The sequence below is a fragment of the Falco biarmicus genome, chromosome 1 (genome assembly GCF_023638135.1).
Source record: "Falco biarmicus isolate bFalBia1 chromosome 1, bFalBia1.pri, whole genome shotgun sequence".
In the NCBI taxonomy this organism is placed as follows: Eukaryota; Metazoa; Chordata; class Aves; order Falconiformes; family Falconidae; genus Falco; species Falco biarmicus.
Genome location: NC_079288.1, coordinates 8,682,192 through 8,709,821, shown reverse-complemented (window position 1 = coordinate 8,709,821; position 27,630 = coordinate 8,682,192). Strand labels below are relative to the sequence as shown.

The window sequence follows — 27,630 nt, the reverse complement described above, 5'->3', positions numbered from 1 at the left end:
GCTGATTCAACTTTCATTACTGCCATGGCTGTGTTTCTCACAGGTATACAATTCAGTGGGTGCATTGGCTAAATCAGTCTATGAAAAGATGTTCCTATGGATGGTTATTCGAATCAACCAACAGCTGGATACGAAGCAGCCCAGACAGTACTTCATTGGTGTCCTGGACATTGCTGGCTTTGAAATTTTTGATGTGAGTTACAGTAGGTATGTTTGTCTATTGACAACTTTTCCAAACTAACTGGCATTTTTTTTTACATTTTTAATTTCTGCAGTTCAACAGCCTGGAGCAGCTGTGCATCAACTTCACCAATGAGAAACTGCAACAGTTCTTCAACCACCACATGTTCGTGCTGGAGCAGGAGGAGTACAAGAAGGAGGGAATTGAATGGGAGTTCATTGACTTTGGGATGGACCTGGCTGCCTGCATTGAGCTCATTGAGAAGGTAGAGAGAATCTTTCTGTTTCAGGGAAGCACATTTCTTTCATGGTCATTTATTTTAGTCCAGTCATTCTTGATAAAATGACACATTACCGTTGAATTCTCCCAGCCCATGGGCATCTTCTCCATCCTGGAAGAGGAGTGCATGTTCCCCAAGGCAACTGACACCTCTTTCAAGAACAAGCTCTATGACCAGCACCTGGGCAAGTCCAACAACTTCCAGAAGCCCAAGCCTGCCAAAGGCAAGGCTGAGGCCCACTTCTCCCTGGTGCACTATGCTGGCACAGTGGACTACAACATCTCTGGCTGGCTTGACAAGAACAAGGACCCCCTGAATGAAACTGTTGTGGGCTTGTACCAGAAATCATCCCTGAAGCTGCTGGCCTTCCTTTTCTCTAACTATGCTGGTGCAGAAACAAGTAAGTGCTTTTTCAGTGATGATCAGGCAAGAATCAACACAAGTCTACTTCTGCTTCTCCTCTTTATGGTTTACTCTAGACTATCTATCATCTCCTAATGTGACCTTGTTCTTGTGTGCACCCAGATATGCCAAAACCAAGATATCAACATGCAGAACTGCTGAAAACACCACCTTCACGTGGTACAGAGAAGTAAATCTTAGAAAGTCAAAACAAAGCGACAGGAGGTGTATGTTTTCTGAGTTACTGTGTTGTGAATCACGTGCATTCTTATTCATCTTCTAGATAAGAGACAGTTTTGTTTCTTGAGGTGAATTGGAAGGACTAGAAGAAATTCATGGAACTATTTGATATCCAGCTGAGCAGTCCTGGTGTTGCAAGGGAAAATGACAGAGACAGTGAATATAATTTAGAAGTTCTCTAAGGGCATCAGAGAGCAGTCCAATCTCCTACCCCTTTTTGTGGCTTAAGACTGTCAAATTGGGCAGTTGATAGGTCTGCCTTACCAAAAATCGCCACGCAGACTTCTATAAAAACACCCAACCCAATATTCTGTCAGCCTGGATGCTGGGCAAATAGATGAGGCAGTATACAGCAGTGGTCAACCCAGCCATCAGGTATATGGACAGCAGGGTTTGAGGCTCAAGAGGGTCCTGCATGGGGACTTCCCTGCTGTTCAACCTGGCTGACACAACAATGCGTCTGAGCAAGCTCCTAGGAAATGCTGGGGATGAGTCAGCTGTGGTCCTCGCAGGTATCATCATTATAAGGAAGGTGGGAACAAAAGGTTGTGGGGATAAAATTTTGGATAAGGTGTCATGTTCAGAGCACAAAGGCTCCATTTAAGTCTCAATTTAATTGGCTTCGACAGCGCAGCAAATGCAAAAAGGCAGTGAGCTGCTTAGACTTGTATTCCTGAGACTATAATCTGCTTTGTGCCACGGGGCTGCCATAATTCTGAATAGATCCCTGTTCTTCATCTGGAACACTGGATTAGGAGATTATTCTACAGAAGGTTTCACTGCATTGATAAATAAATGTTCACTGCTGAGCCACATTCTTGTAGCCTTTCACCTAATTAAATTAAAATGGGGCTATGTCTTTAAGTAAAAGCAATGTGACTAGTAGCACAGAGGACACTGTTACGAAACTTAAATCAGGCTATAGGGTTCCATACCACCAAAGCCATATACATTATGATGCAACCTAAATCACACACCTGAGGCCAAATATGCCATATACTAATCAGTAATCAATCGACAATCAGCTAGCAGCAGTTCATTAAAGTTCTCGTGTAATATCAAGACCGTATTTAAAATTAAAAAATAATTATTCTATTGGCCCATGACCAAAGAAAGGAAGGTGGGGCCTACCAAACGTACTGCTTACTCTAACCATTCACCTCCTATCTATTTCTGCCAAGGTGATAGTGGCGGTGGCAAGAAAGGTGCTAAGAAGAAGGGAGGCTCTTTCCAGACAGTGTCTGCTGTGTTCAGGGTATGTGTATTTCCTTTGAAATGAGCCATGCTTCCACAAAAGTGATCCGAGGGCTGGAACACCCCTGCTATGAAGGCAGGCTGAGAGGACTGGGGTTGTTCAGCCTCAAGAAAAGAAGGCTCCAGGGAGACCTTATTGCAGCCTTTCAATACATAAAGGGGGCTTACCAGAAAGATGCTTTTTTACCAGGGCCTGTGGTGACAGGACAAGAGGCAATGGTTTAAAACTATTCAGATTAGGCATAAGTAATATTTTTTTTTTTTATGATGATGGTGGTGAGACACTAGAACAGGTTGGCCAGAGAAGCTGTGGATCCTCCATCATTGGCAGTGTTCAAAGTCAGGTTGGATGGGGCTTGGAACATCCTGATCTAATGAAAGATGTCCCAGCCCATGGCAGCGGTGTTGAACTCCATGATCCTTGAAGGCCCCTTCCAATCCAAACTGTTCTATAATGCTTTGACATTTAAATAAGAATGCAAAAGCTTTGTAGCTAGAAGTTCAAACCCATATTTTGTTCTATCACAGGAAAATCTGAACAAGTTGATGACTAACCTGAGAAGTACCCATCCTCACTTTGTGCGTTGCCTGATTCCTAATGAGACCAAGACACCTGGTAAGTCTGGCATTACACTCTGAAGACAAGGGACTGACCGGGATTCCCCTGCTTATCTTCCACACCAACTTCTTCCAGAACAGCTCCCTTTGCACGTGAACCTCATATCAGGGCTGGCCTGCAGGACAGTGCCCAAGTAAATCTTCTTGTATTGTTTATCATGACTGTAACATTTTGAGCATTACATGGCCCACAGCACTTACCCATTATTGCTTAATGTGTGTACAGAGCTGAAGATGATAAGGATGAAAGTTTCATTACAGCTGATGAGATTCTCTGTTGTGGGTAACAGCATTATCAAATCCTTATAATAAATGTGTAGTTTCAAGGACCACTCTGTCATTCAGAACTATTGGGTTCAGCCCAAGACCACTTACCAATTTCTAACTACTCAGTGTTAGGATCTGATTCACTGAGCTGGAGGACTTTCAAACAAATCATATAGCATTTGTAGAATTCCATGCACAAGCTTCTGGGTGCTGCTAGCACTTGGAAAGCATTTTGATATAAAGGTACTTTATTTAATTAAATATTAAACTCTCTCAGAGTTTTGTCTCTGAAATCTTAGAATCATAGAATCATTTAGGTTGGAAAAGACCTTTAAGATCATCAAGTCTAACTGTTAACCAAGCACTGCCAAGTCCACCACTAAACCATGTCCCTAAGCATCGCATCTACAAAATTTTTAAACACTTCCAGGTATGGTGACCCCACCACCTCCCTGGGCAACCTGTTCCAGTGCTTGACCACCCTTCCACTGAAGAAATGTTTCCTACTAGCCAACCTAAACCTCCCCTGATGCAACTTGAGTCCGTTTCATCTTGTCCTGTCACTTGTTACCTGGGAGCAGAGACCAACCCCCGCCCGCCTACAGCCCCTGTCAGGCAGCTGTAGGGAGCAATCAGGTCCCCCCTGAGCCTCCTTTTCCCCAGACACAGTCAAGTTTGGGAGTATTTTCCTGTGGCCATTAAAGTACTTGGGGAGAGACTTGCCTGTGTGGGTTTTAGGAGTCTAGTAACTATGGGATCTGATACTGGTAGAATACCAAGGTAGATACTGGAAGAATGTAGTAGATGCAACAGGAGTACCAGAAAACAGGAGCTTAGCATCTGTTTAATCTGCTCAGGAAACAAAAGGCCAATTTCAGAATGTTTCTTGCCTTTCTTTTTATGTCTCTCTGTGTAACACTGAACACCACAAGCAGGATTTAAGCAACACACATATATACGGCATTCACATTTCAGCTATCCATCTAAACTCCTTTTATATTCAGTGGAGAGAAGCTGACATTTTAACTATGACTCATCTGGCCCTTTTTATACATATATCTTAGGATGAGATTAATCACATCCTAGAAGAAACTGTTTCACTGCACTGATTATAAATGGACCCTAAACGTAAATCTCCACACTTTGTATCCTAAGGTGAAGAAAGAGGAATCCCACTGGGGTCTTGACAGTCAACAAGGTGTAAGGGGAAATTAAGGAAACCTACTAAATTATGAAAGTATATTTGAATGAACAATTTTGCCAGATATAGATGTCACTTTAACGTTCAGTTGCTTCTTTTGACAGAGGTGACTCAGCAGGAATCTTGAGTTTTGCTTTTTAAGAAAAAGAAAAGCAGTACTGTGTGAGTAAAATTAAGGGTGGTGAAGTGACAGAAGAGAAACTGGACATCTGATTTTTAGCTGGTTTTAGGGTGCTTATGCTAGACTTTTCTAACAACCTTTTTGGGTACAGCTTTGTTGATTACACTGAAAAGATAAAGGGTACGGACCATTCCATACTGCTTAATGTCTCTAGCAGCTGATGGAATTTCTGCATGACAAAGTGATTCCAAGAGGAGCTTATTCTGCCAGTTGTACTTTGTTTGTAATACTTGGGAATAAGACTTAGAAATACATTTGATTAATATCTCAAATAGATGTTTTAGGAGAAGAAAGATAATTCTTCCAAGTTTAATCAACTGTCCTCTACAGGCAAACTGAGAGATTTAAGCAACGTGCTTATCCACTCCTGTGTTGGACTCTATCTAGCTACCAAATGTAATCCCGTTTGAGTGTAGTCAATACAGCATTCAAGGACAAATCTTACCTAAAGTGAAGAGCTGATTGTCTAGATGGTACTACGCTCTACCTCACGCCACCTCTGCCTACATCCCATGAGAATGTTGATGCTGTTGATTTTTCAGCTGGTTTCCTAAAGCATTCTCCTGCAATTTTTGAGTGATGTGGCCTTATGCCTTTTGGCCATTGGCAATTCACAAACTGCCAGCCCTAGCACTCTTAGTAAAGCTCAGCTCACTGAAGCAGCTCTCTGCAGCTTGCACAAATTGGAGACATGTTCCATCTTTACTTCCTGCATCTTTAATCAAGAACTGGTTGAATTTTATCAAAAAAGAGGGAGGTCATTCTGGAATGCTAATATATATGGAGATTCTTTGGAAGAAAAGGAGAGTCATGATGGATGTATTTTGTTTAAGGTGAAATGGACCATTACCTGGTGATGCATCAGCTGCGGTGCAATGGGGTTCTAGAAGGCATCCGAATTTGCAGGAAGGGGTTTCCAAGCAGAATCCTTTATGCAGACTTTAAGCAACGGTAGGTCCTCAGTCATTACTGTCTGTTAAGAAAAAGCCTCAGTAAACCCACAACTCAGGTGACAAGTCTGGTAACATGGAGAGACACCCTCTGAATCAGACTAGATTAGCGGTGTTTGAGGGAACCAAGTCATTAATGCTGTCCTAGGTCATTCCAGTCTTTTCCTCTATGATCAGACCGGGCATTTCTTGATTCATCAAAAACAGTATCATTTCTACAGCTGCAGTCAATGCCTGATGATTCAGAGATACAAAATGCTTGTAGTGTAATGAATTCAGTGGCATGGTAGACAGCTCTTGGTAAGTCTCCCAGAGTACAGATTAAAAAAATAATACATGTCAGCACAGCTTCCTTACAGTGCACTGACTAAGCATTCAAAAATCCAAAGCTTTGCAGTGCTATGTCAGTGGCCTGCAACCTGTGCCTTGTTTTCCTCACCTTTAAAATGGAGACAATTAAACTGGTTCACGTGAGCCTAGCTGCTGTAAAATGCTGAATCAGAACTGACTGCTGTTATAATTAAATGCAACAGTAGCATCTTTCATGCTAAACTGGTGTGACCAGGACCTCTCTGAAAATGCCCTGCAACCTAATGTTCAGTAAGGCATTAGCTGGTCTCAATTGTCAAATTATGATTTGATGTGACAGGTGAAGGAATCCATCTATCATAGTCATGATCCAGAACCACAAAGTGCTTTATAGATGAAAGGAAATGTGCTCAAGTTCAGGAGAAACTACAATAGAAGCCTAAAACAGATAATAAATTCACTGCACCATTATCACTGTCTTGATTTTACATATTCTTCTTCAAAGTAGATTTGTGAATAGGAAGTGTTCCAGTGTACAGTCCCATATCCTCATTGATGTATCTGAAGAAACCCCTTTAGAAGACTTAGAGCGGTCCTATTCATGACACAGGATTACCCTAATCATTAAGTTACCTTGCAAAATGCTAAGGCTGCTGTTAGCATTTACAGAATAATACCATGCCCTTTTTAGTCCAAATTCAAGGGTTCAGTGGTACAACTCATAGAGACTGTGAGCTGTGCAAGATCTGTACTCCCTCTGGAACAGCTGATTTTTATTACTAGTTTTAATTCACCTTCAACTTTAATATGAGTAGCATTCCTCTGATCAATGAAGCAAGATGAGAAGAGGTTGACATGTCCTCACTATGTTCTTCCTAATTCCTGGACCTGCAAACACTCTTAAGTATGCACATTAATTTTGTATGTAACAACAAAGTATGTTGTTACGCAGCCAACAGATTCCTCTGAAGGGTAGACACATCCCCTTGTCATCACGTTCTGTTCAGCCAAGACCATCTAGATTTCAGATGGCATATTCATCTAGATTTCAGATAGCTCAGCTTCTGTATATTTTATCCTATATGATGAATCCTATTTTCCTCACCCTGTTTGCAACCAGTCCTTGCAACCTGTCTCACCACAGGTACAAGATTCTCAATGCCTCAGCCATTCCAGAAGGCCAGTTCATTGACAGCAAAAAGGCTTCAGAAAAGCTTCTTTCCTCCATTGATGTTGACCACAACCAATACAGATTTGGCCACACCAAGGTAAAGCCCTTGTGGAAAAGTGCATATAATTAATGGCAAAAAAATTGTTTGTTGAAAGTACTTCTTGCATATGAAATCAGCCTTCATGAGAATTAGAAACAAAGTACACCAGTAGCGAGAAAGAGTACAGAAAACTTGTCTGGTTGTGGGGTATGTGCGAGGGGTGGCATTGTCAGCCCTTGCAACACCGCACTACTAGAATGCCCCAGCGTGGCTGCAACTAGAACTAGTTTTCTCCTGCCAGCTGAACTCATTTATATCTGTGCATGTTAGACAAGCTCAGACAAGTTTGGACAGTCAGGCTTTCCAGGGGATTTAGACACACATGTAAGTTTATCTTCCACACAAGCAAGGTAGTACTGTCCTTGGACAAAAACCCAATTGCCTACAGTACTGAACAGACATCATCAGGTATGCTCCTCAAGCCACCTCTAACTCAATTTACAGAGCAAACCTGGAGCCTGACAAATGGGTAGAGTCCAGCGAGAGACAGAGTAGGATAAGTTGAAAGTAAAGCCTTTGTTTTAATAACTACTGATGAGCTTGATCTTCCACAACCTACACTGGAGCAGGCATCAAATAACATTGCAATAATGTAATTAGATCATACATAGAGTGACTTGTCATGAATCACAGGAACACTGAGGATATTAATACTGACATAACATTTCTCTAGCTGTTGAACCTTTATTCTGCAGGCATTTTTCCAAAACTGCCTTATACTACCCTGCATCAGCTGCCAATGGTTGCGTATCTGCCTCAGCCTCAAACTATTTGACCATCTTTTATGTTCTAGGTGTTCTTCAAGGCAGGTCTCCTGGGACTCCTAGAAGAGATGAGAGATGAGAAGCTTGTTAGCCTCATCACTCATACACAAGCTATGTGCAGAGGGTACCTCATGAGAAAAGAGTTTAAGAAGATGAATGAAAGAAGGTAATAAAAGAAAATACTAACAATCATACAGTGTAGGACCAGAAGTCCAGCAGTGCAGTATACTGTCTCAGGCAAAAAGCTGTCCTCAGGAAAGACCCTTAGAAAGGCTAGGGGAAACAGAGCAAGCACAAACTAATAGTTTCCTTGTTATAGCCTCCCAAATTCTGGCAATGGGCATTTAGCAACCAGACTATACAGCTGGGCCATGATATTTATTATTTAGTAGTGAATCTTTTCTTCAGGAATGCAATTGCCATTTTCAACCTGTAAAGAACCCCATGGCAGAAACAGCCAACTGAACAAGTGCTAAGGTTTGTCTGTTTTGGACACGTTGTATGAGAATTTCATTGTATCACACTGGTTTTGTAAGGAATGGCGTATAATTACTTTCTGTTCTCTTTAATTTTCTTTCATGGCTCCATCACCCAAGATGAACAATTCTAGCTTGTACAGAGAAGGTACTCCATACTTTCAACCATTCCAGATACCCCTCCCATTTCAGTTGTCTCCCTTTGAGATGAATCATGTAAGATTTAGAGTGTAGGAGTGGCAGCACTAGGCAAGCCAAGCAAACTTTCTCAAATGTTGTTGACAAGTGAAAACTTTAGGAGGAGCAAGGATTGCATAAACGTATAGGATGCTCTGCCAACCAGCTGCTTGTATTTGTAATACTCCGCAGTATATATTTAGCTCAGGGGGGGTCCTGAGCCAGGCATAGTTTCTAAGAATTCAGTAACTTACTGAATTTCTCTGCAAGGAATTGTCTGATCTCCCCTTGAGCACATCAACAACATCCTCTTGCATTCAATACCATAAAAAGTTTTGGGTTCAATTTTATTTTTTTTTTTAAGTTTTTCTGTTTCTGTCTAACAATTTCTAATATGGCATTTCCTAGTTTGAGTGACCCAAAAAGCAACAAGCTGCTGTTTCCATAAAAGACAGTAAATCCCAGATTTGTAATCTCAACAGCAGTACTTCAGGGATGTCAGTTTTCACTCTGGTATTTCACCTGAGTGCTTGTCCTTTCTTTGAGATTAAAGAAGATCTCAGAAATTCCCAGGCAACTTGCCAGAGAAATCTGTCTGGTTTTGAGTATTTCTGCCTCTTATATCCAGGGATAGTTATTGTTCGTGCTACTGAACCAGCCATTCTGCAGTTAAGGGCCTAGAAATGACTCTTTAATACAAGCAAGGGAAATAAGGAAAAGAAAAAAAAAGTCTCATGCAAGAGTTCCTTAAAGAAAATGCTGATGCTGTATGGCCAATAATGAGTCTGTTTCCAACCCAAGTCTCACCAGCCTCATAAGCTGTGTTTTCATGTATTTTCAGAGAATCCATTTATATCATCCAATACAATGTTCGCGCATTCATGAACGTGAAGCACTGGCCCTGGATGAAGCTGTATTTCAAGATGAAGCCCTTGCTGAAGAGTGCAGAGTCTGAGAAGGAGATGGCCAACATGAAGGAAGAGTTTGAGAAAACCAAGGAAGAGCTTGCAAAGTCTGAGGCAAAAAGGAAAGAGCTGGAAGAGAAAATGGTAACCCTGTTGCAAGAGAAAAATGACCTGCAGCTTCAGGTTCAATCTGTGAGTAACCTCCACCTCTACGTTCACCCCACTTCTTCTTATCCTGCTGCTCTTTCCCTTGTCTTTTCCATTGTTCTTCATAAACAGACATGTAACGGGGCCAGATTCTCCACTGCTTTGTATCTGGTCTTGTCATATACACCTAAGTGAAGTGAGTACAGAGCACGTATAAAACTTTACCACCAGAAGAAATACAGAAAATTTTGACTGGGCTCCCACATAAACCCACTTGGCTATTAAGCAACCATCAGTGAAAGAATCAGATGTTCCACAGTACATTCAATGTGCTCCTAATTAATAATGGTATCTGATTCTTAATGAAATACAGGCTGTTGCCACCTCTGCTGACCACTATAACATGAAGCCAGCACAGAGGTGCTTTCCTGTCAGAGACAGGACTGAAACCATGGAACAAAAACTGATGCTTTTCTCTGGAATATCGCTGAGCAGAAACTGAAATTGCACAGGACAGGAATACATTGGTTTTCAAAGTTAATAAGATACTACACGGCCAAGGGTGGTCTGGTGCAAGTGGACCTGTCACTTGTTTCCATGTGCTTTCAAACCAGTTGGGTTCTGACAAGTATTGTTTCAAGCACCAAGGCTGTAGCTGTGCATGCAGAAGATCAGATTAGTTATCTGAATCCTTCTTCAGAACTTCAACTTAACCTCACCCCGTTTTCTGAGTTTCTTTGTACCCTTCTTGGTACTTAACACACTGTCCTCCAGAACCCACCTAGTTTACAAGCATCCAGGGCTTCACTTTAACCCCTGCACAGATGGTAAGCCAAAAAAATCCAAGAAGCCCAGATTTAACTAGACTAACTTCCAGATTAGGATGCCTTACAAAGCACTCAGATTTCAGATTTTAGAACATAAAAGAAGTCCTAAGATACGATCGCTGCCCTCAAATGTATTGTCTGACTCTCAATTCCCAGTTCCTCACCATTTTAGTATTGGAAAAATACTTCCTGTCTTCTAAGTCCCTTTTTCCTGAGGGAATTTCTATCAACCCTTCCTGAAAGATTCTACAAGCACCACCTTCTCCAAGTTAGTCATCAGAAGTTGCACGCTCACTAGCCATGATTTTCAGTGCTACAGATTTCAGTCAGAATCTGAGAGAGAATTAAACATACCATCTTCTGTTATTGCAGTGATGGCTTTCAGCCGTAACTTCTGGGAGGCAACAGATACCTTTTCCAGTATTCTACTTAAAATACATCGTTGTAGCGTTAATTTAGACAAAATTTTGTCTGTCGATCATGTGTCTCAAAATGTTAGCCATAGTAAAAGTTGCAGGCTGCAATTCAGGTCAAGCTCTTGGCTGAGAGAGGTTAGAGAATGGTGGGAGCAAGGTTAGCCTCATGTGAATAAAGCAGAAGTTTCTGGAGAGACAGACCAACCTGTGTCATTAGAGCTAGAGCAGCTTATTAAAGATAAAATCATTCAACACTATGAAAGACAACTTAGAAATGCTATGTTTCACAAAGCCACAGCTAAGATCATGCTTCCAGGAAAGCCAGCGTGCTACTCACCTATTTATCTCACTAATTCCTTGCAGGCTCCTTGTTATGACTGAGCCCTGTGAGTCGGTTGCACAGTATTGCAGCAAATCCATCTGACCAGCTGGAAGGAAGGGTCTCTGCCATGGGATTATGGCCCACTTTCCTAGCCATGACTGAACAGGACAATTCCCTCACGATCAAATTGTGTGCATTCCAGTGATTTGCATAGAAAATTCTGCTCTGACTTGTGTAATCAGTTTCCTGGAGACGGCACTTGAACAACATATATTGCCTTTTGCCAGTCTTATGATAAATATAACATGCCTTCAATATGTTCTGACAGGAGAGCGAAAATCTAGCTGATGCTGAAGAGAGATGTGAAGGACTCATCAAAAGTAAAATCCAGCTGGAAGCTAAAATAAAAATACTGAGTGAAAGAATAGAGGATGAAGAGGAGACAAATGCTGAACTGGTAGCGAAGAAGAGGAAACTTGAAGACGAGTGCTCTGAGCTGAAGAAAGATATTGATGATCTTGAACTGACTCTGGCCAAAGTGGAAAAGGAGAAGCATGCAACAGAGAATAAGGTGACAGAGGAATCGGGGAATTATTCTTTCCTAGACAGTTGTCAGTTTTGTGGAAAGTTGCAGTCACTCCTAAGTGCTCTGAATGGAAGTGACATGTGCCCAAGGCATAATAGGAGAGAGGTATTGTCACTTAATGACAGAAAAAAAATTGTTAAAATCATAACTTCTCAGGAAAAACATATTTTCTGTCACATTTGAGGAAGAATTAAGAGGTCATTATGGTGCTTGATAGACAATTTCCAGTTTTGGCTATTTGCAGTCATAAGGAACCAGTATATTTGTGTCTCCTGTGTATAACTGAGGACTAGCATGCTTGTGAGTAGCACAGCACAGAATGACTATGCTGGTCCTTTCTCACACGCATCGAGGAGAACTGATTTTGCAGATGTCAAATGTTTTCTTGCAATTCTCTTGTATTTAAAAAGCCCATGTCTCAGCTAGGATGGACATCCTTTCCTTTCACTGACTTGACAATTAAGTGAGAGTTCTTCCTGATTCCTAAGGTTCACACTGTCAATGTAGCAAGGAAGGTCTATATCAGATGGTCATTAAACTCATTTATCTTCCAGTAAAAGTACAAATTTCTTCATGTACATCTCAACAATCAATTTGAAGAGACATAATTGAGATATATCTGTGTTAGAATTCAAAAGTCCATGTCTGTGGTGACAGTGTTCAGTCCTGCTGTGGAAACAATGCTAGCGAGGATATAACACCCCTGAGATTCCCTTCAGTGCCATCACTGAGAGCAATACCACATCCTAAGCTTGCAATTACAGATATGTTGGACATCTCCATACTAATTCTTAGAGGAAATCTATCTGGTGTTGGGTATTAGGATGAGGGATCAGGGCTGTATAGCTCAAGCACTCAGCAGAGTAGGCTTTCCTGATCACTCCTGTCAGGCTTCCCCATCCAAAGGGGACATACAGGAAGCAAGGGTCAGGCAGGCTAATGCACAGCGCCTGATGTGTTTGAGATAAGGCTGCTGGTGTGCCATGCTCATTGAAGTACACAGTATAAGCATCCAAGACAAAGCTAGCAGAGCTGGCATGCCCAACAACCCAGTTAGAAGCTCCAGCCCTAAATTCACGATCATCTGTTCCAAGGGCATGAGGTTTTTTGTCACGTCATCATGTTCCCTTCACTTTTACGGAAAACTTAACATATCTTTGGCTAGGCTTAGCACTTGATACCTTTTTTAAAGAACCTCACTTGCTGAGAAGTTACAGTTGTTTGCCTAGCAAGTATTTCACACATAGGAAATACATTTTTTTTCAGCAAGAGCAACTCAGAGGCCTTTTGTAAATCCTCGTGGGAAAAGCTTGTAGAGGCAAGTGAAGATACAGCACCTGTTCCACTGTACAGTTCAGCAGGATAGGGCTGGTAGTCAAAAACAACCAAAGCAAGAATTCCTGCCATTGCAGGACCAGAAAGGTGTGAATGTCAGGCATGACACTTGTTGCTACGCTACCCATGAATGACGTAGACCTCCTGTGGAGAGCACTTTGACTACATCCAAGCAAGATTTTGCAAGGGTGCACTCACTGTGTTCTCAGTCTGTCATTTCTCAAGGCACCCTCTCACAGTATGGATGCTGGCTGTCTAACAGGTTAAGAATCTTACTGAAGAGATGGCAGCTCTGGATGAAAATATTTCTAAACTCACTAAGGAGAAAAAGGCCCTCCAGGAAGCCCACCAGCAGACACTGGATGACTTGCAAGTTGAGGAAGACAAAGTCAGCACACTCACCAAAACCAAGACCAAACTGGAGCAGCAAGTAGATGATGTAAGGAAACGTTTTTTGGTTGTATAGGTGGATATTCTGACAGATGAGAAGAGACTAGAAACCTACAGTTGGGAGTATAAGCAACACCTAAAGAAGCCAAACCATCTCTAATAATTTTGGCTAATAAATCATTGCCAGTTGACAGATTATTGTGTAATCTAGTACATCTTTCATCTTCCCTGTCTATTTAAAATATGTTCATCACTGAGTATTGCAGCGTTGTAGCTTCTTGAACCCTGTTTTAACCAATTAGTTGGAGTAGTGTACCTGTGGCCGTCTGAAGTTTGCTGCAGAGTTATTTGTTGTACAGTGTGGATGTATTTCAGGAAGTTATGAACATATTTAGCAGTCTGTATGCTAGGAACTGCAGCCACGGAAAAATTCTGATTTCTGTATTTTTCAAGAACTTGTATTTCAACTGCACACAGCCAAGCTGAAGACAGCTTAATATCTGCAACCAAATTATAATGGCAGCTCTGATCTTGCAGCAAGAGCGTAGCACAGGTGGAGATGAGAAATATATACAAGGTTGATAGTTTTCTCTATTCATCAATTTTAAACTCTAGTTAGATTTTTAAATCAGGTATAGTTATTTTCAAAGTATAATTTCTGTGTTTCAAAGTATGTTTTATGTGGTTTAGTTTGAAGGATCTCTAGAACAAGAGAAGAAACTACGAATGGACCTTGAGAGAGCAAAGAAAAAACTGGAGGGAGATCTGAAAATAGCTCAGGATTCCATAATGGATCTGGAAAATGACAAGCAACAGATGGATGACAGGCTAAAAAAGTATTGCACTGACTTTTTATGCTATGAATTCTAAAATTCAGATCTTAACCGCATTGAATTTTCATTCTTGTTCTTCAACAGAAAGGATTTTGAAATTAGCCAGTTGCAAAGTAAAATCGAAGATGAGCAGGCTCAAAGTTCTCAGCTGCAAAAGAAAATTAAGGAGCTTCAGGTAAAGTCTAAGAGTTATTTGTGGGTTTAGTAGCTGAGCACAAGTTTCTTAGAACTAGTTGATATTTATTCTTACTGTTCTATGCAAGTATTTCCCTACCCATGAATAAAGCAATTAACATGGACTCTGGGTGCTGTTTGCATCTCAGGGCACTTTTAAAGAAACTCTGGTATCTAATCATATATAGCTATGTAAAAGGCTTCTCAAGTGAAGCTTGTGGCAGGCTTGGAAAATGGATTAGATACTGAGTTGTAACAGAAGCAAAGCCACTAAGAATTAATTTTTTAAGAAAACAACAAAAAGTTTCATAATCTGTCATGATCAGGACAGAGATCACTTCCTAAATGCAGAGCCAGGAAGACACTTCTCTTCAGTGCTATTAACCCACGGCTGCTCACCTCAAGGTTCCTTCCACCTTGTTTGCTGATGGAGAGAGGACACTGCCTTGTTTTTGGCCTGAGTTTTGGGAAATTTCTAAGAAACTCACACTTTTTTACATTTTCCAGTGACGCATCCCCTATTTCTTCAGAGAAGTGCAGCCCTAGATCCTTCATAACCTAAAAAATCCATTCTGAGCTATAACAAATGAAATACCAGATTTTACATTCACTGTTGTTCCAAAACCAAATATTGCATGTCCTGGGACACAATTCAATGAAATTTCTAGTGGTGCTTCACTCTCTATGCTGATATAAACATCTGTGAATGTTTGCTCTTTATTCCTTACTGGTAATTTTCAATCTGTCTATCCAGAAGTCCACATTTAACCAATTAATTTTCACAGGCTCGAATAGAGGAATTGGAGGAAGAAATTGAGGCTGAACGTGCAATCCGTGCAAAGACTGAGAAGCAGCGAGCTGACCTGTCGAGGGAGCTAGAGGAGATCAGCGAGCGCCTGGAAGAAGCCGGAGGGGCTACCGCCGCTCAAATTGAGATGAACAAGAAGCGTGAGGCAGAATTTCAGAAGATGCGTCGCGACCTGGAGGAGGCCACGCTGCAGCACGAAGCCACGGCTGCGGCCCTGCGCAAGAAGCACGCGGACAGCACCGCTGAGCTTGGGGAGCAGATCGACAACCTGCAGCGAGTGAAGCAGAAGCTGGAGAAGGAGAAGAGTGAGCTCAAGATGGAGATTGACGACTTGGCCAGTAACATGGAGTCTGTCTCCAAAGCCAAGGTTCCTGCACAGGAAAAAACATTTCTCATCACTACCATTGTTCTTCTGAACAATTAGATGAGCTGAAGGATATATGCTTTCTATTTCTTAACAGAGCAACCTGGAAAAGATGTGCCGAGCTCTTGAAGACCAGTTCAGCGAAGTCAGAACCAAAGATGATGAACACATGAGATTAATTAACGATCTGAACACACAGAAAACACGTCTACAGACTGAGAATGGTGCGTCCCCTAGATGAAACGTAATAGTCCTGTGCCAAGTACTTAAATACGCTGTTTGAATGCCAGTGTATTTTGTAACATTTCCATCACTGGATGATCTGAACAAAACTCACTATAGAATTCTCTCCTGGGGGCAGTCCATAGAAATTCCACCCAAGGAAACACAGCCAAACCCAGAGAGGCACTATCAGTCAAAGTGAACGTGTGAGTCTGTGGTCAGTTCATCCCGTTCCCTTTGATGCCAGCACAATGCCTCTCTTTGGCAGCTTTTCCCGACCAATGTGAATGAAATTGCTATCCTCCCTTCATTTTACCACATTATATCTTGTAATCACTTTCCATACGGCTAGCTCTTCTCATTTGTATCTTATGTCTCGTATCTCTGCCTAAAAATAAATAAATAAATAAATAAATGTTTTCTCGCTAGGTGAACTTTCTCGGCAACTGGAGGAGAAGGAGTCCTTGATTTCTCAGCTGACTCGAGGCAAACATGCTTTCACTCAGCAGACTGAAGAACTGAAGAGGCAAGTAGAGGAAGAAAATAAGGTGATTTGCTTTAATTTGGAGCAAAAAATAAACCAGTGAGCTAAAAAAATAAATGAGATTTCTCCTCAGAGAAAGGCGGAGACATCAGAACAGTGAAACTTCTGAATTTTGTTTTAGAGCATAACACAGAGACGAGATCTTAGAAGTGAAATAAGGAAGACAATTTAAGTCCTTCCCATCATGCTTTCTGAAGTTCAAAAACATGAGAGAAGCGAATGAAAATAGCTCTGTATAGCTTGCTGCTACAGGAAATCCCTGAGGCAAAGAAAACAGCAGCCAAAAAAAAAGGAAAGAGAGCAGGAATGCAGGTGTACCCAGGGTTAGATATGACAAAACAGTTGAGAGTGTCTTCCACCTTCAGATAAATACCAAACTCTACCTGAAAAGCTTACAGAGAAGCTTCTTGAGATGTAATTCCTGCCTTGTCTGTTGCTAGGTTTCATGCGTCTTTGCCAAAAGCTCTTGGTGCAGGTATGTTTGAGAGGCAGCATCCCAGAAAAAAAATGGACAAGTGCCTGACCTCACTTAACAGCATCAAGCCTGAAACACAGCCTCCCTCAGGTCGCTTTGTTCCTTCTGTTACTCTAGCAACTGTTGCACATGGGCAGCAAGACATGAAGGTTTTATCAAAATACAGTAACAAAGTCCAGTCACAAATTATTAATATTTTGACAATTTGTATAATTTTAATTACGAAGGCCAAGAACGTGCTGGCCCACGCCTTGCAGTCTGCTCGCCACGACTGTGACCTGCTGCGGGAGCAATACGAGGAGGAGCAGGAAGCCAAGGGGGAGCTGCAGCGCGCCCTGTCCAAGGCCAACAGCGAAGTGGCCCAGTGGAGAACCAAATACGAGACGGACGCTATTCAGCGCACGGAGGAGCTGGAGGAGGCCAAGTACGTGGGAAGCGGGATAGTCTGGAGCAACGAGAAGGGTATTTTAGTAAAAATTTAAGAATGAACCAGAGGAAACCAGAATACGCTTGTAGTGGGAATATGCAGAGCAGCATGCTCTGATGTGTTAGGAGTCAAAAGGGGAGTGAGTAGAGGTTTGAAGGAGGAAAATGAGTAGAGGCTTGGAAGTGTCTACAGGAAGGAGAATTCCAGTGCATTAACTATGGAGTTAATCATAGCAGTTGAAAAGTCACATTCTTTACACTGCCAATGCTGAAAGTGTGTTTCTAGCTCCTCTCCACATCGCGATAGTCTACTCCTTGGGTGAGTACTCTCCCAGCCTATGCATCCCTCCAGCATGCTGTGTCATCCCAGGCTCCCATCAGTGCCCCCTGTTCACATCGTCACAGCTTTCTACTTTGCTTTCTCCATCCATCTCTCCCATGCCAAACTCCCTTCCTGTTCGTTTTCTAAGAATGTCAGATTTCTCCTTCTCTCAGCACCAATTGTCTCATCCTGCAGAAAGAAGCTGGCTCAGCGCCTGCAGGAGTCAGAGGAGCAGACTGAGGCTGTCAACTCGAAGTGTGCTTCACTGGAGAAGACAAAGCAGAGGCTGCAGGGCGAAGTGGATGACCTCATGATTGATGTGGAGAGGTTGAACGCAGCTTGTGCGGCATTTGATAAAAAGCAGAAGAATTTCGACAAGGTTCATACAGAGAGCCTGCCAAATGTGAAAAACATCAGACACTTGATAGGCCAGGCCAAATTCTGAAATTATGAAAGTTCTGCACTCACAGTAAGATACACTGTATTTTATCCAAAGCAAAGCTGCGGTAAAGAACACATAATGAGACATATAGTAATAACGTCACAGTGTGAGTAACCCCAGATGACCACAGCAAACAATGAAGTAGCTTTCTGATAGTTTTAAAAAGCATTAAGTTTTTGCAAGGGAGTATAAGAGGATCCATATCTAGTCTTTGATCAAGCAGACTCAGCAAGTATTCACATGCAAGCTAGACTTTCAGCCGGTGCTAATTTGCTGGCCTTGTATGTGGGTTAGGCAGAGCCTCAGACTCCTCTCCACAGTTCCAGCCCTCATTGCTTTTAATAACATTTAAAATAATCAGCACTGTTTGGCCGAGTGATGTTGCACAGCCCTGTGCCTTGGCCCAGCCTTGTGTGAGCGAATTAGGTGAATGTGCTACAACAGACACCCTGCAGGGCTGTTGTGTCAAACTCAGGAGACAATCTGTAGAACATGATCTTTCTTGGCGGGCTGAGTGCCAGAGCACTGGCTCCTGCAATAATAGAAAGGTTCACACAGCCTCATCGTGTCCAGGCTGTTGTCAACCCAAACTCCTGCCTGAGAGTCTGGGGTATGCACTAGTGCTGGCTGAAGAGGGTGAGTGAAGTAGCTTCCACCAAAACGGCCAGAGTACGTATCACGGTGAATTGATTGTCACAGGCAGAGAACAATCCAAAGCAAAAGACTGCAAGACATGTCATGCCTCTTGGGTTCTTGCCCTGTAGATGTGCAGAGACAGGAGTACTGCAGAATAGGTCATTCTTCTGCTCCTGTCACTCCAGGTCCTGGCTGAATGGAAACAGAAGTACCAGGACAGTCAGGCTGATTTGGAAGCTGCCCAGAAGGAGTGTCGCTCTCTCAGCACTGAGATCTTCCGGATGAAGAATGCCTATGAAGAAATGCTTGACCAGGCTGAGACTGTCAGATGGGAAAACAAGAACCTCCAGCGTAAGTTCAGATCTCTATCAGCTGGAATCCACCAGGAGTCCTAAGATGTGTCTACATTCCTTGGATACCAGAACTCTGCCTCTCCCCAGGGTTTTGTTCCTTAGGATTTTCCCCACAACGCTCAGGTTAGGTGTCTGTCTTTCCTGTTCAGCTGATCACAAAGTCACCTGTAAGCACATGCCTATGGTTCATTAACAGCATCCTACTTCCTCATGGTATTCTCCTCCTTCACACCATCATAATCCCATTCATGAATAGCGATGAAGTTACCTGAATGGACAGAAATTATGATGAAAAAAGATACTCGATTTTTTCCAGATTACCTCACTCACTGTCATTAGAAAAAAATCTGGAGGGCTGTTGTCTTATCTCCTGATTATTGGAGGACCATGCAGCTGTGGCACAACAGATTGGCATTTAATAAACAAACTAACCATCTAAAGGAAACCCAACCCTGTTCTTTTTTGTGAGCTGAATGATCCCTGGGAAGTATTTGAGGATAAAGAGAACAATCAAACAGAACTGTCTCTGGAGATGTAATTTCGCTATCCAGAGGAAGTCAACATTCTTTTCTGAGCTTACTCCAGCTGGCCACTCCCATTTTTAAATTGCACACTGACCTGGAAGCAGGAGGTAACCAGAAATAAAGACTGCACACGAGACAAGACTTATTATTTCTCCTCACTGCATCACATTACATCATTAACTCTTCCATCACTCCCATTGGCAAACAGCAATTGCAGGTGCCATTGAAAACTTTATTTCAGATGAGCTGAGTGTGTGTTTTCTGTGTTGCAGAGGAAATTTCTGATCTGACCGAACAGATAGCTGAATCTGGAAAAGCTAAACATGGACTGGAGAAAGCAAAGAAGCAAATTGAGCAAGAAAAGTGTGACCTTCAAGCAGCATTAGAAGAAGCAGAGGCAAGTGATCTCAATAAGGGGGCTTGTTTCTAGAGAGATCATGAATGGAGAAAATTTGGAGGTTATATACACCTGTTTGTCCTGCCACCATCACAAAGGTGCAGTATGAGAGCACAAGCAGATCAAATAGCATAAGGAGGGCTCCTCTCCCATACCAATGTGGCATTCCTTACTGTGCTATCACGCAAAAACTACTCAGTCCAGACTAAAATAGAGATCATTTCACACCACCTGTTTGAATGAGCTCCTGTAGAAGGCTGAAGAAAGGCCATTTGTATTTCAGGACTCAGACAAGTTTTGTTTTCTAGTAAAATTAATCAAGGATGTTTTCAGAGCAAGTCTAATCTAGACTTAAAAGTTTTCTCAGTGTGACCTCCTGCTCAAAGAAAGCTGAATGTTGAAGGCAATTAAGATTATATTTCTTCAGTTCCTCCACTTTCAATGAATGGGAGCCAGTAAGACAGTCAAAGAGCAGTCAGTTCACAGGACGTGTTTTGATGAACACAAAGAGGTTGCTGGGGATCAACTGAATCGTGGAGATGTGGCTGGTACACTGATGTGCTTTGCTGACACAGGCTGCATACCAGGTCCCACAAGTCCATGACTGCTCAGTCTTCCTTACTGTCTTTGGCTGCCCCTCAGCACTTCATAACTTTAAATTTAGTTTTTTCCCGGTCCATGCCAAATTGCAGCTCCTTCAGTTCCTTCTTGTCTGGGTTCTGCCTTTTGTTCCCACTCTGCCCTGACCATCCCTGGAAAAAGCTTTTATTACTTTTGTATAACCATATCTGATTCTCCACAAAATGTCTGAGAGCATTTCATGGAGCCGCTCACGGTATACCTAGGACATAGCTCAGAGACACAGAATTAGCTTAGACTGGAAAGGATCTCTGGAGGTCTTTAGTCCAACCTCCTGCTCAATGGAGGGCTAACTTCAAAATTACATTAGGTTGCTCAAAGCCTCGTCTGCTTGGTCTTTATAACTTCCAAGGATGGAGACTTCACAGTATTGCTCAACAACTTCCTCCAGTGCAGCATCATTCTTATTGGAAAATATTTTTATCTGAAATAGGCATCTCTGTAGGGTCTATTTTAAAAGAGATGCCAAGGCTACATCAACTGTTTCATTCTCTGGATGGGCTTATTTCTGTCCGCTGTTTGTAAAGACTCAGCCTCAGGCTTTAAACTCCTAGGCACCTGAAGCTAGATAATGTGAGTATCAAAGGGAAAAGGCTGTATGGAAGTAGAACATGCCCACAGTGTGGTGGGACTACGTGCAGACCCCCTAAGCAGACTTAAGCATGGAGGTGCAAGAGAAGGCAAGCTTCTTCTGAGCCCGAGGCTTGACCATCCCATTTTGTCATATGTTTTGTTATCTCTGCAGTATCAACAGAGCACTCAGTGCCCAGGCCTTTTGGCTTCAGAGGTATTTTCCTAAGGAGTCTTATTCCTAAATTACTGATTAATATCCAGTTGAGGTGTAGTGACTCTTGTGTAGGGGAACAGCAGTCAGTACTAGGCCTTTTCTAAAGGTCCACAGTAAGGCACGCAATACCTGTGTTACTGGCTGCAAAGTGCCAAAATTCTGCATGGGTATTTCCCATTAATGGACACTACAGATCCATTGATGTTATTTCAACCCTGCCAGGGCTCTTTAGAGCACGAAGAGGGAAAAATCTTACGCGTTCAGCTGGAGCTGAACCAGGTGAAGTCAGATGTTGACAGAAGGAACGCAGAGAAAGATGAGGAAATTCAACAGCTGAAAAGGAATCACCAGAGGGTATTAGAGACTATGCAGACCACACTGGATGCTGAGATCAGAAGCAGAAATGACGCATTGAGGCTGAAAAAGAAGATGGAGGGAGATCTGAATGACATGGAAATACAGCTGAGGCATGCCAACTGTCAGGTGGCAGAGACACAGAAGCACCTCAAAGCTGTGCAAGGGCAACTCAAGGTAAGGGCCATGAGGGCTACTGTCCTACAAGTCTTTGCCACTCACTCTGCTTGCCTCTGAGTCTCCTGGTGCTTTCACCTTCAAAGGACTCCCAACTCCATTTGGATGATGCTTTGAGACAGAATGATGACCTGAAGGAGCAGCTTGCCCTGGCAGAGCGTAGGAACAATCTGATGGCAACAGAAGTGGAGGAGATGCAAGCTGCTATGGAGCAGACAGAGCGAGCCCGTAAAGTTTCTGAGCAGGAGCTGACAGATGCCAGCGAGCGAGCACAGCTCTTCCACTCGCAGGTATTTGGCATCTCCTGTACAACAGGCATGCGGGAGTGGTATGAAACGGGGAGGGAATGACCTATCTCTGGACTGTCCCCACAGTACACAAGCCTTCTCAACACCAAGAAGAGACTGGAAGTGGACATTACTCATTTACAGAACGAGGTCGAAGACAGCATTCAGGAAGCCAGAAATGCAGAGGAGAAAGCAAAGAAAGCGATCACAGACGTGAGTACTCTTGCTTGCCTCTCTTCCACATGATACTACTGCAGTCACTTTTGCGCTTTAGAAAGGCAGCAGTCAGGTGGAGGAGAACGAATTCTTCAACACAGGAACAGAAAATATTGGTGACAGACAATCTCGCCCACATGGGCCTCATGCAGCCTCTGCCCTACTGCTTGCCATGGAAGACCCCCTCAGTCTAGGTCCTCTACTCATGTTCTGCTAGCAGCCTGTGTTGAAGAGGCATCCTGTCTCCCCTCCCTCATACCCACATTCCCTTTTGCTTCCAGGATAAATGTAATAGGATAGAAGAGATGGCCACAAAATTATAACAGGAAAAGAGCAGTCCAAACCAAATCCCATTTAGACATGGCACAGAAAAGCTGAAATTAAGGCTAAAATCATACATGCTTCCACACATGTAAGAAATAAAAAGAATGGAAATTCTTTTTAAAAGTTTAAACAAGGCTACAGTTCCACGGCATCAGAAGAGACCAACCTCAGGAATACCTCTGAAAGGCAGATGAAAATGAAACAGAAAATTGCATCAAGCCAAGGCATACCTGGGCCTGAAGCACTCTTCTGCCCACCTGCCTGCGGCAGTGCTGCGGGTCCCCTCTGCCCTGTCACACTGGAGACAGCTGTCCATCCAGGTCCTGGACACCTCAGCAGGCACAAGCTTGACATTGTGGTTCGAGATACTTGGGGTCATTTCATTAGCAAAAACTGCTTGGGAGTCTGACTTTTCAGCAAATTTAGGCAGCAAATGGCCAGATATTCAAAATCAGTTGGGAGCCCAGAGATGCAGAGTGTTAGCTGGTGATACTTCAGCGTGTCTCTAATTTCCACTGTCTCTTAAAAAAAAAATGGAACTTCGGTATAGAGTCATTTGCATGCCTTAATTTTTTTTTTTCTTGTCATCAACCTTGCTTGTTCTCCAAGGCAGAGTAGCTCTAGAAATGCCAATACTGAGAAACAGTGACCCCCTTTATATGACAGATTCTTGGCACAGCCGTGAGCACTGACTGAGAATGCAAAAAGCCACACACCAGCGCGAAGCTGGGCAGTGCTCCCAGGGAGAGTGCAGAACTGCCAGGGAGGCATATTCATAACATAACTGTGCACTGCAACAGGCAGCCATGATGGCAGAAGAGCTGAAGAAGGAGCAGGACACCAGCGCCCACCTGGAGAGGATGAAGAGGAATCTGGAACAGACAGTGAAGGACCTGCAGCTCCGACTGGATGAAGCCGAGCAGCTGGCTCTGAAGGGTGGAAAGAAGCAGCTCCAGAAACTAGAGGCGAGGGTATGGTGAACACCATGGTAGGATAAGGTCAAGTTCCTGAGTGGTCCCTTGGTTGCTGGAACCCTTTGGGAAGGTTACAACAGGGACAACCCCAGGTATCTCCAGCAGGTGAGATGAGTAGTTAAACCCTGCACTGCTGGCAAGGAACAGGCATAGATGTGCCACCTTACACCTCTAACCTAATAACTGAGGAAGCTGGACAAGCATGAGGGGAGTAGACAGCAGTCAGATTTCCACGCTATCCCTAAATGGTACGTGCTGCTGCCAGTCCCAGAGGCAGAGCATTGGGCTAGAGAGACCACTCGCCTGGCCCCCTTTCTGTGCTTCTCAACTGCTGCTGTTCCAAAATACAGCACAACTGACTGGGAGTTAGTTTGGCTTTGACAGAAAATATCCCCACAGAAATAAACCCACTGGTGTCCAGGTTTGACTTACACACGCTCCAGAAGAGGTGTTGAGCTACGGGAGGTTGTTAAGGACTATTCATGAGGATGAGCTGGGCTCCAAGACTACAAATTAAACAGATTTTCCCCATTTACCTGGTGAACGTTGACAGAGCCCTCCCTTTCCTGTTTCAATTTCCACTTCTCTGAGAGATTTAAGTCCAATTTTGTTACAAATGCCCCAGGTAAGCACGGCTAAGTTCCTTCTATAACTAACTATGGATTCACACACCATGTCCCCAGTAATACAGCATGGCAAGCAGTTTTTAGCTACTCTAGCCTCAGGAAGCTTGCCCTGCATGGTCGCTTTCTGCATGGCCACTTTTTCCGTGGCCTTGGTCTGCAGAACCCTGGTTCCCGGAACCCTACAGTGGTACCAACAGCCACTCTTGGCAGGTTGCTGCATTCACCATGATACTGTGTTTCAGATTAATGAGTTAGAAAATGAGCTTGATGCCGAGCAGAAAAGAGGAATAGAGTCGCTGAAAGGTGCTCGCAAGTACGAACGAAGGCTGAAGGAGCTCACTTACCAGGTATTTCAAATCCTCTGCCCTCTTAACATGCATCACCTCAAGCCCTCTTCCAAGGCTAACTTGATTTTTCACTTCCCACAGTCTGAAGAGGATAAGAAAAATATTCTTCGGCTCCAGGACCTGGTAGACAAGCTGCAATTAAAAGTGAAAGCATACAAGAAGCGGGCTGAGGAAGCTGTGAGTGTGGGAGTCTCTAAATCTTTGCGAGCCCTGGGTGGAGATTTCCAAAAGGTTCAGCCTCCCAAGTTCATTAAAATAATTGAGTACTCAGTGTGATAGGGCAGCTATGGCCACTGCCTTTGAACATTCCTCACCTGGTAAAGACTTAACAGCTCACAACAGAGCAGGCACAGCTGGAATTGTCCTGAGGTTGTCAAAGTTTTGGAGCTACACTAGCCAATTTTCCCAACCTGGCTCTGATCAGGACTAATTGCTCTGTCCCCAGCTGAGTGCTCATGTTGTTAATACTACCAGACAGAAACGCAGAGGGTGCTGGCAACACAGGGGTGTAGCTGCAAGGCTAACTAGTGGGTGATATTATTGTGGTGCAGCCATAGGGTGTTTGGTTAATGGTAATGGGATGATGCCAGTTTTTGTCCATGTCACTGATGTCACTGCGTGACTTCCAGGAGGAACAGGCAAACACTAACCTCTCACAGTGCCGCAAGACCCAGTACAAGCTGGAAGAGGCTGAGGAACGAGCTGATATTGCTGAATGCCAGGTTAACAAGTTGCGAGCCAAAAGCCGTGACATTGAAGGACAGGTGAGCCGAGGGGCTGCAGAGAAGGACCGTTTCCATGTGGCAAGTGCCCCAGGGGTCTCTGCCCAAATGCCTGGCAGCCACTCTGTAGATCTCCCACTCTCGCAATGGAGCATCCTCATAAAGGAAGGCCAGAAACACATTTATTCAAAACCAGTGGGTTTTGAAGGTCCTGTCAGTGCCTCCCAAGAGACAGACTAGATTTGATCGACTTTAAGAATTCAGGTCTTTCAGCAGAATTGGGAGATACTGGTTCTGTGCCAGTAATATGGCAGAACATTTGCAATAGCTACAGCTTTGAAACAACGCCAGATATAATTCAACCACTCCAACAACCTCTACATTACCTTCTTTTTTATTTATTTATTTATTTATTTAGAAATCAGAGGAATGAGCTGACCGGAGCTGTGGCAGGCACCCTTACGGTACAGACTGCTGTGCATCCGCCGGAGATCAGCACTGCTTGCTTTGAGTGACCAGGTGTGCGGTCACTGCCCCTCCCGCCGGCCGCCGTTACCCAGCCCCAGTAGGAGCTGAGAAATAAAACCCACCCTGAGTGACGGGGCTGTCCCGCCTTACCGGACTGACCGCCAGCATGTGTGGGTGGGCGCAGCGGGCTGGGGGTCTGCTCCGCGGCGGGTCTGCGCGGTGCGGTGCGGCTGTGCTCCGCGGGGGTCCGCTCCATGTGGAGAGCAGGTACGAACCCGTCACGCCCCACAGCCGCGGCGCAGGATGCGCGGCCGCTCTGCCCGCCCGGGATCCGCCGGAGCCCCCGGCCGCCCCGGGAAGCCCCCTTCCCCCCCCCGCCCCGGGGCGGCGCCAGGCCCGTGAGCGCCGCGCGTGGGAGCTGTGCCCGTGCCCCCGGCAGGGGGCGCTGCGCCCCGCGGCGGAGTCGGCGACGGGCGGGGCTCGCACCCCCCTGCGCGCCGCGGGCCCGGTGCGGCGGCCAGAAGCGGCGGCGGGGGCGCGCCGCGGCCTCCCCGAGCGGGGCCGGTGCAGCGGGCGCGGGGCCGGGCGGGACGAGGTTCGGGCGCTGCCCCCCCCCACCCCCCCCGCCGGACCCCCGCGGGGCCGTCGCGGAGGGGCGAGGCCGTTCGGCAGCGCGTTACGGCTGCGGGTCTCCCGTGTTACCGTGCCCGCGGCCTGCGGGAGCCGGGCTTCGGCGGGTACCCGTGCGCGGGGGACAGCCGGCGGCTTTGGCCGCGCCCCTGCGTTAGGGCTGTCGTCCTCGGGCGGGGCCCCGCCACCCCCCGCTTCTGCCCGCCCCCTGCCCGCGGTGTCGCCCCGCGCTCGGGCGCTGTGCTCCGTTCGGGTCCCCGTCACTTACCCGCGGTTGCACCCCGGCCGGCTGCCGCCCGTGCGCCTCCCGACCGCTCCTCTTCCCACCCCCCTCCTCGCCTTCGGGCCCTTTGTGCCAGCCACAGCCCGGGGACGTTTTGGCTGCCAGTGCCCCACCTGGTGACCTGCCGCCGCAGCCTGTCGAGCTGGCCCGCGTCGCCTCTGCCTCTTCTCCCCCCCCTCCACGGCCACCTGCCCCCACGGGCTCCGGTTTGCACGCAGCGTGGCGTGCCCTGTTGCCGGGGGGGCACGTGGGCAGCCCACTCACAACCACAGCGCCCTGTGACCTGAGCTGTCACCGCGCCCCCCGGCTGGCAGGTCCTGCCCGCGCTGTCGCAGGACACGGCACGGCTGTCACTGCACAGTGGTGCACGCGAGAACCGCCTGCCCCAGCCCACGAGCAGTGCTGCGATAAGCACAATGCTAGCAGACAGACCGGTAGATTAGCAGGGTTTATCCCTTTGTTAAGTACAAACCTGCTCTCAATACTCTTATTTGTGCATAAAGGAAGAAAAACGGAAAGAATGACAACTCCTGCATGGGAGCTGTGTTAAGCAGGAGTGGGTTTAAGGGTACTTTTTTATTTGGTATGATGATGGCTGCAAGCGTATTTATAAAGCTGAAAGAAAAGCCTTCGCCTGAAAATTGCTTGGCACTCCTGTGAGCTTCTAGAAACACTTTGGAGCTGCCATGAGATCTGTAGAGCCCTCCAAGTCCTTTGCCTGTCCCAGCGTATCCGGAAGGGAGAAGTAATGGCACGGGCTGATGTCTGTGCATTACC

At 44.8% G+C, this 27,630-nt stretch overlaps 1 protein-coding gene across 1 annotated transcript in view; it reads left to right on the top strand.

The window, feature by feature from the left end:
- The window catches only part of LOC130154651 (myosin-13), a 32,837-nt gene extending 5,864 nt beyond the window's left edge, over positions 1 to 26,973 (top strand). The window contains exons 13-40 of the mRNA XM_056350895.1: positions 44 to 193; positions 276 to 446; positions 552 to 861; positions 2,285 to 2,358; positions 2,886 to 2,973; positions 5,458 to 5,575; positions 7,028 to 7,151; positions 7,948 to 8,084; positions 9,413 to 9,668; positions 11,517 to 11,759; positions 13,372 to 13,548; positions 14,190 to 14,335; positions 14,417 to 14,507; positions 15,292 to 15,681; positions 15,776 to 15,902; positions 16,330 to 16,448; positions 17,147 to 17,343; positions 17,863 to 18,046; positions 18,931 to 19,096; positions 19,895 to 20,019; positions 21,668 to 21,976; positions 22,063 to 22,266; positions 22,351 to 22,476; positions 23,604 to 23,774; positions 24,646 to 24,750; positions 24,832 to 24,927; positions 25,380 to 25,667; positions 26,380 to 26,973. Of these exons, the coding sequence (XP_056206870.1) occupies positions 44 to 193; positions 276 to 446; positions 552 to 861; positions 2,285 to 2,358; positions 2,886 to 2,973; positions 5,458 to 5,575; positions 7,028 to 7,151; positions 7,948 to 8,084; positions 9,413 to 9,668; positions 11,517 to 11,759; positions 13,372 to 13,548; positions 14,190 to 14,335; positions 14,417 to 14,507; positions 15,292 to 15,681; positions 15,776 to 15,902; positions 16,330 to 16,448; positions 17,147 to 17,343; positions 17,863 to 18,046; positions 18,931 to 19,096; positions 19,895 to 20,019; positions 21,668 to 21,976; positions 22,063 to 22,266; positions 22,351 to 22,476; positions 23,604 to 23,774; positions 24,646 to 24,750; positions 24,832 to 24,927; positions 25,380 to 25,667; positions 26,380 to 26,973 (5,286 nt within the window). The remainder of the gene's footprint in view (positions 1 to 43; positions 194 to 275; positions 447 to 551; positions 862 to 2,284; positions 2,359 to 2,885; positions 2,974 to 5,457; positions 5,576 to 7,027; positions 7,152 to 7,947; positions 8,085 to 9,412; positions 9,669 to 11,516; positions 11,760 to 13,371; positions 13,549 to 14,189; positions 14,336 to 14,416; positions 14,508 to 15,291; positions 15,682 to 15,775; positions 15,903 to 16,329; positions 16,449 to 17,146; positions 17,344 to 17,862; positions 18,047 to 18,930; positions 19,097 to 19,894; positions 20,020 to 21,667; positions 21,977 to 22,062; positions 22,267 to 22,350; positions 22,477 to 23,603; positions 23,775 to 24,645; positions 24,751 to 24,831; positions 24,928 to 25,379; positions 25,668 to 26,379) is intronic.
- The last annotated feature ends 657 nt before the right edge of the window (positions 26,974 to 27,630 follow it).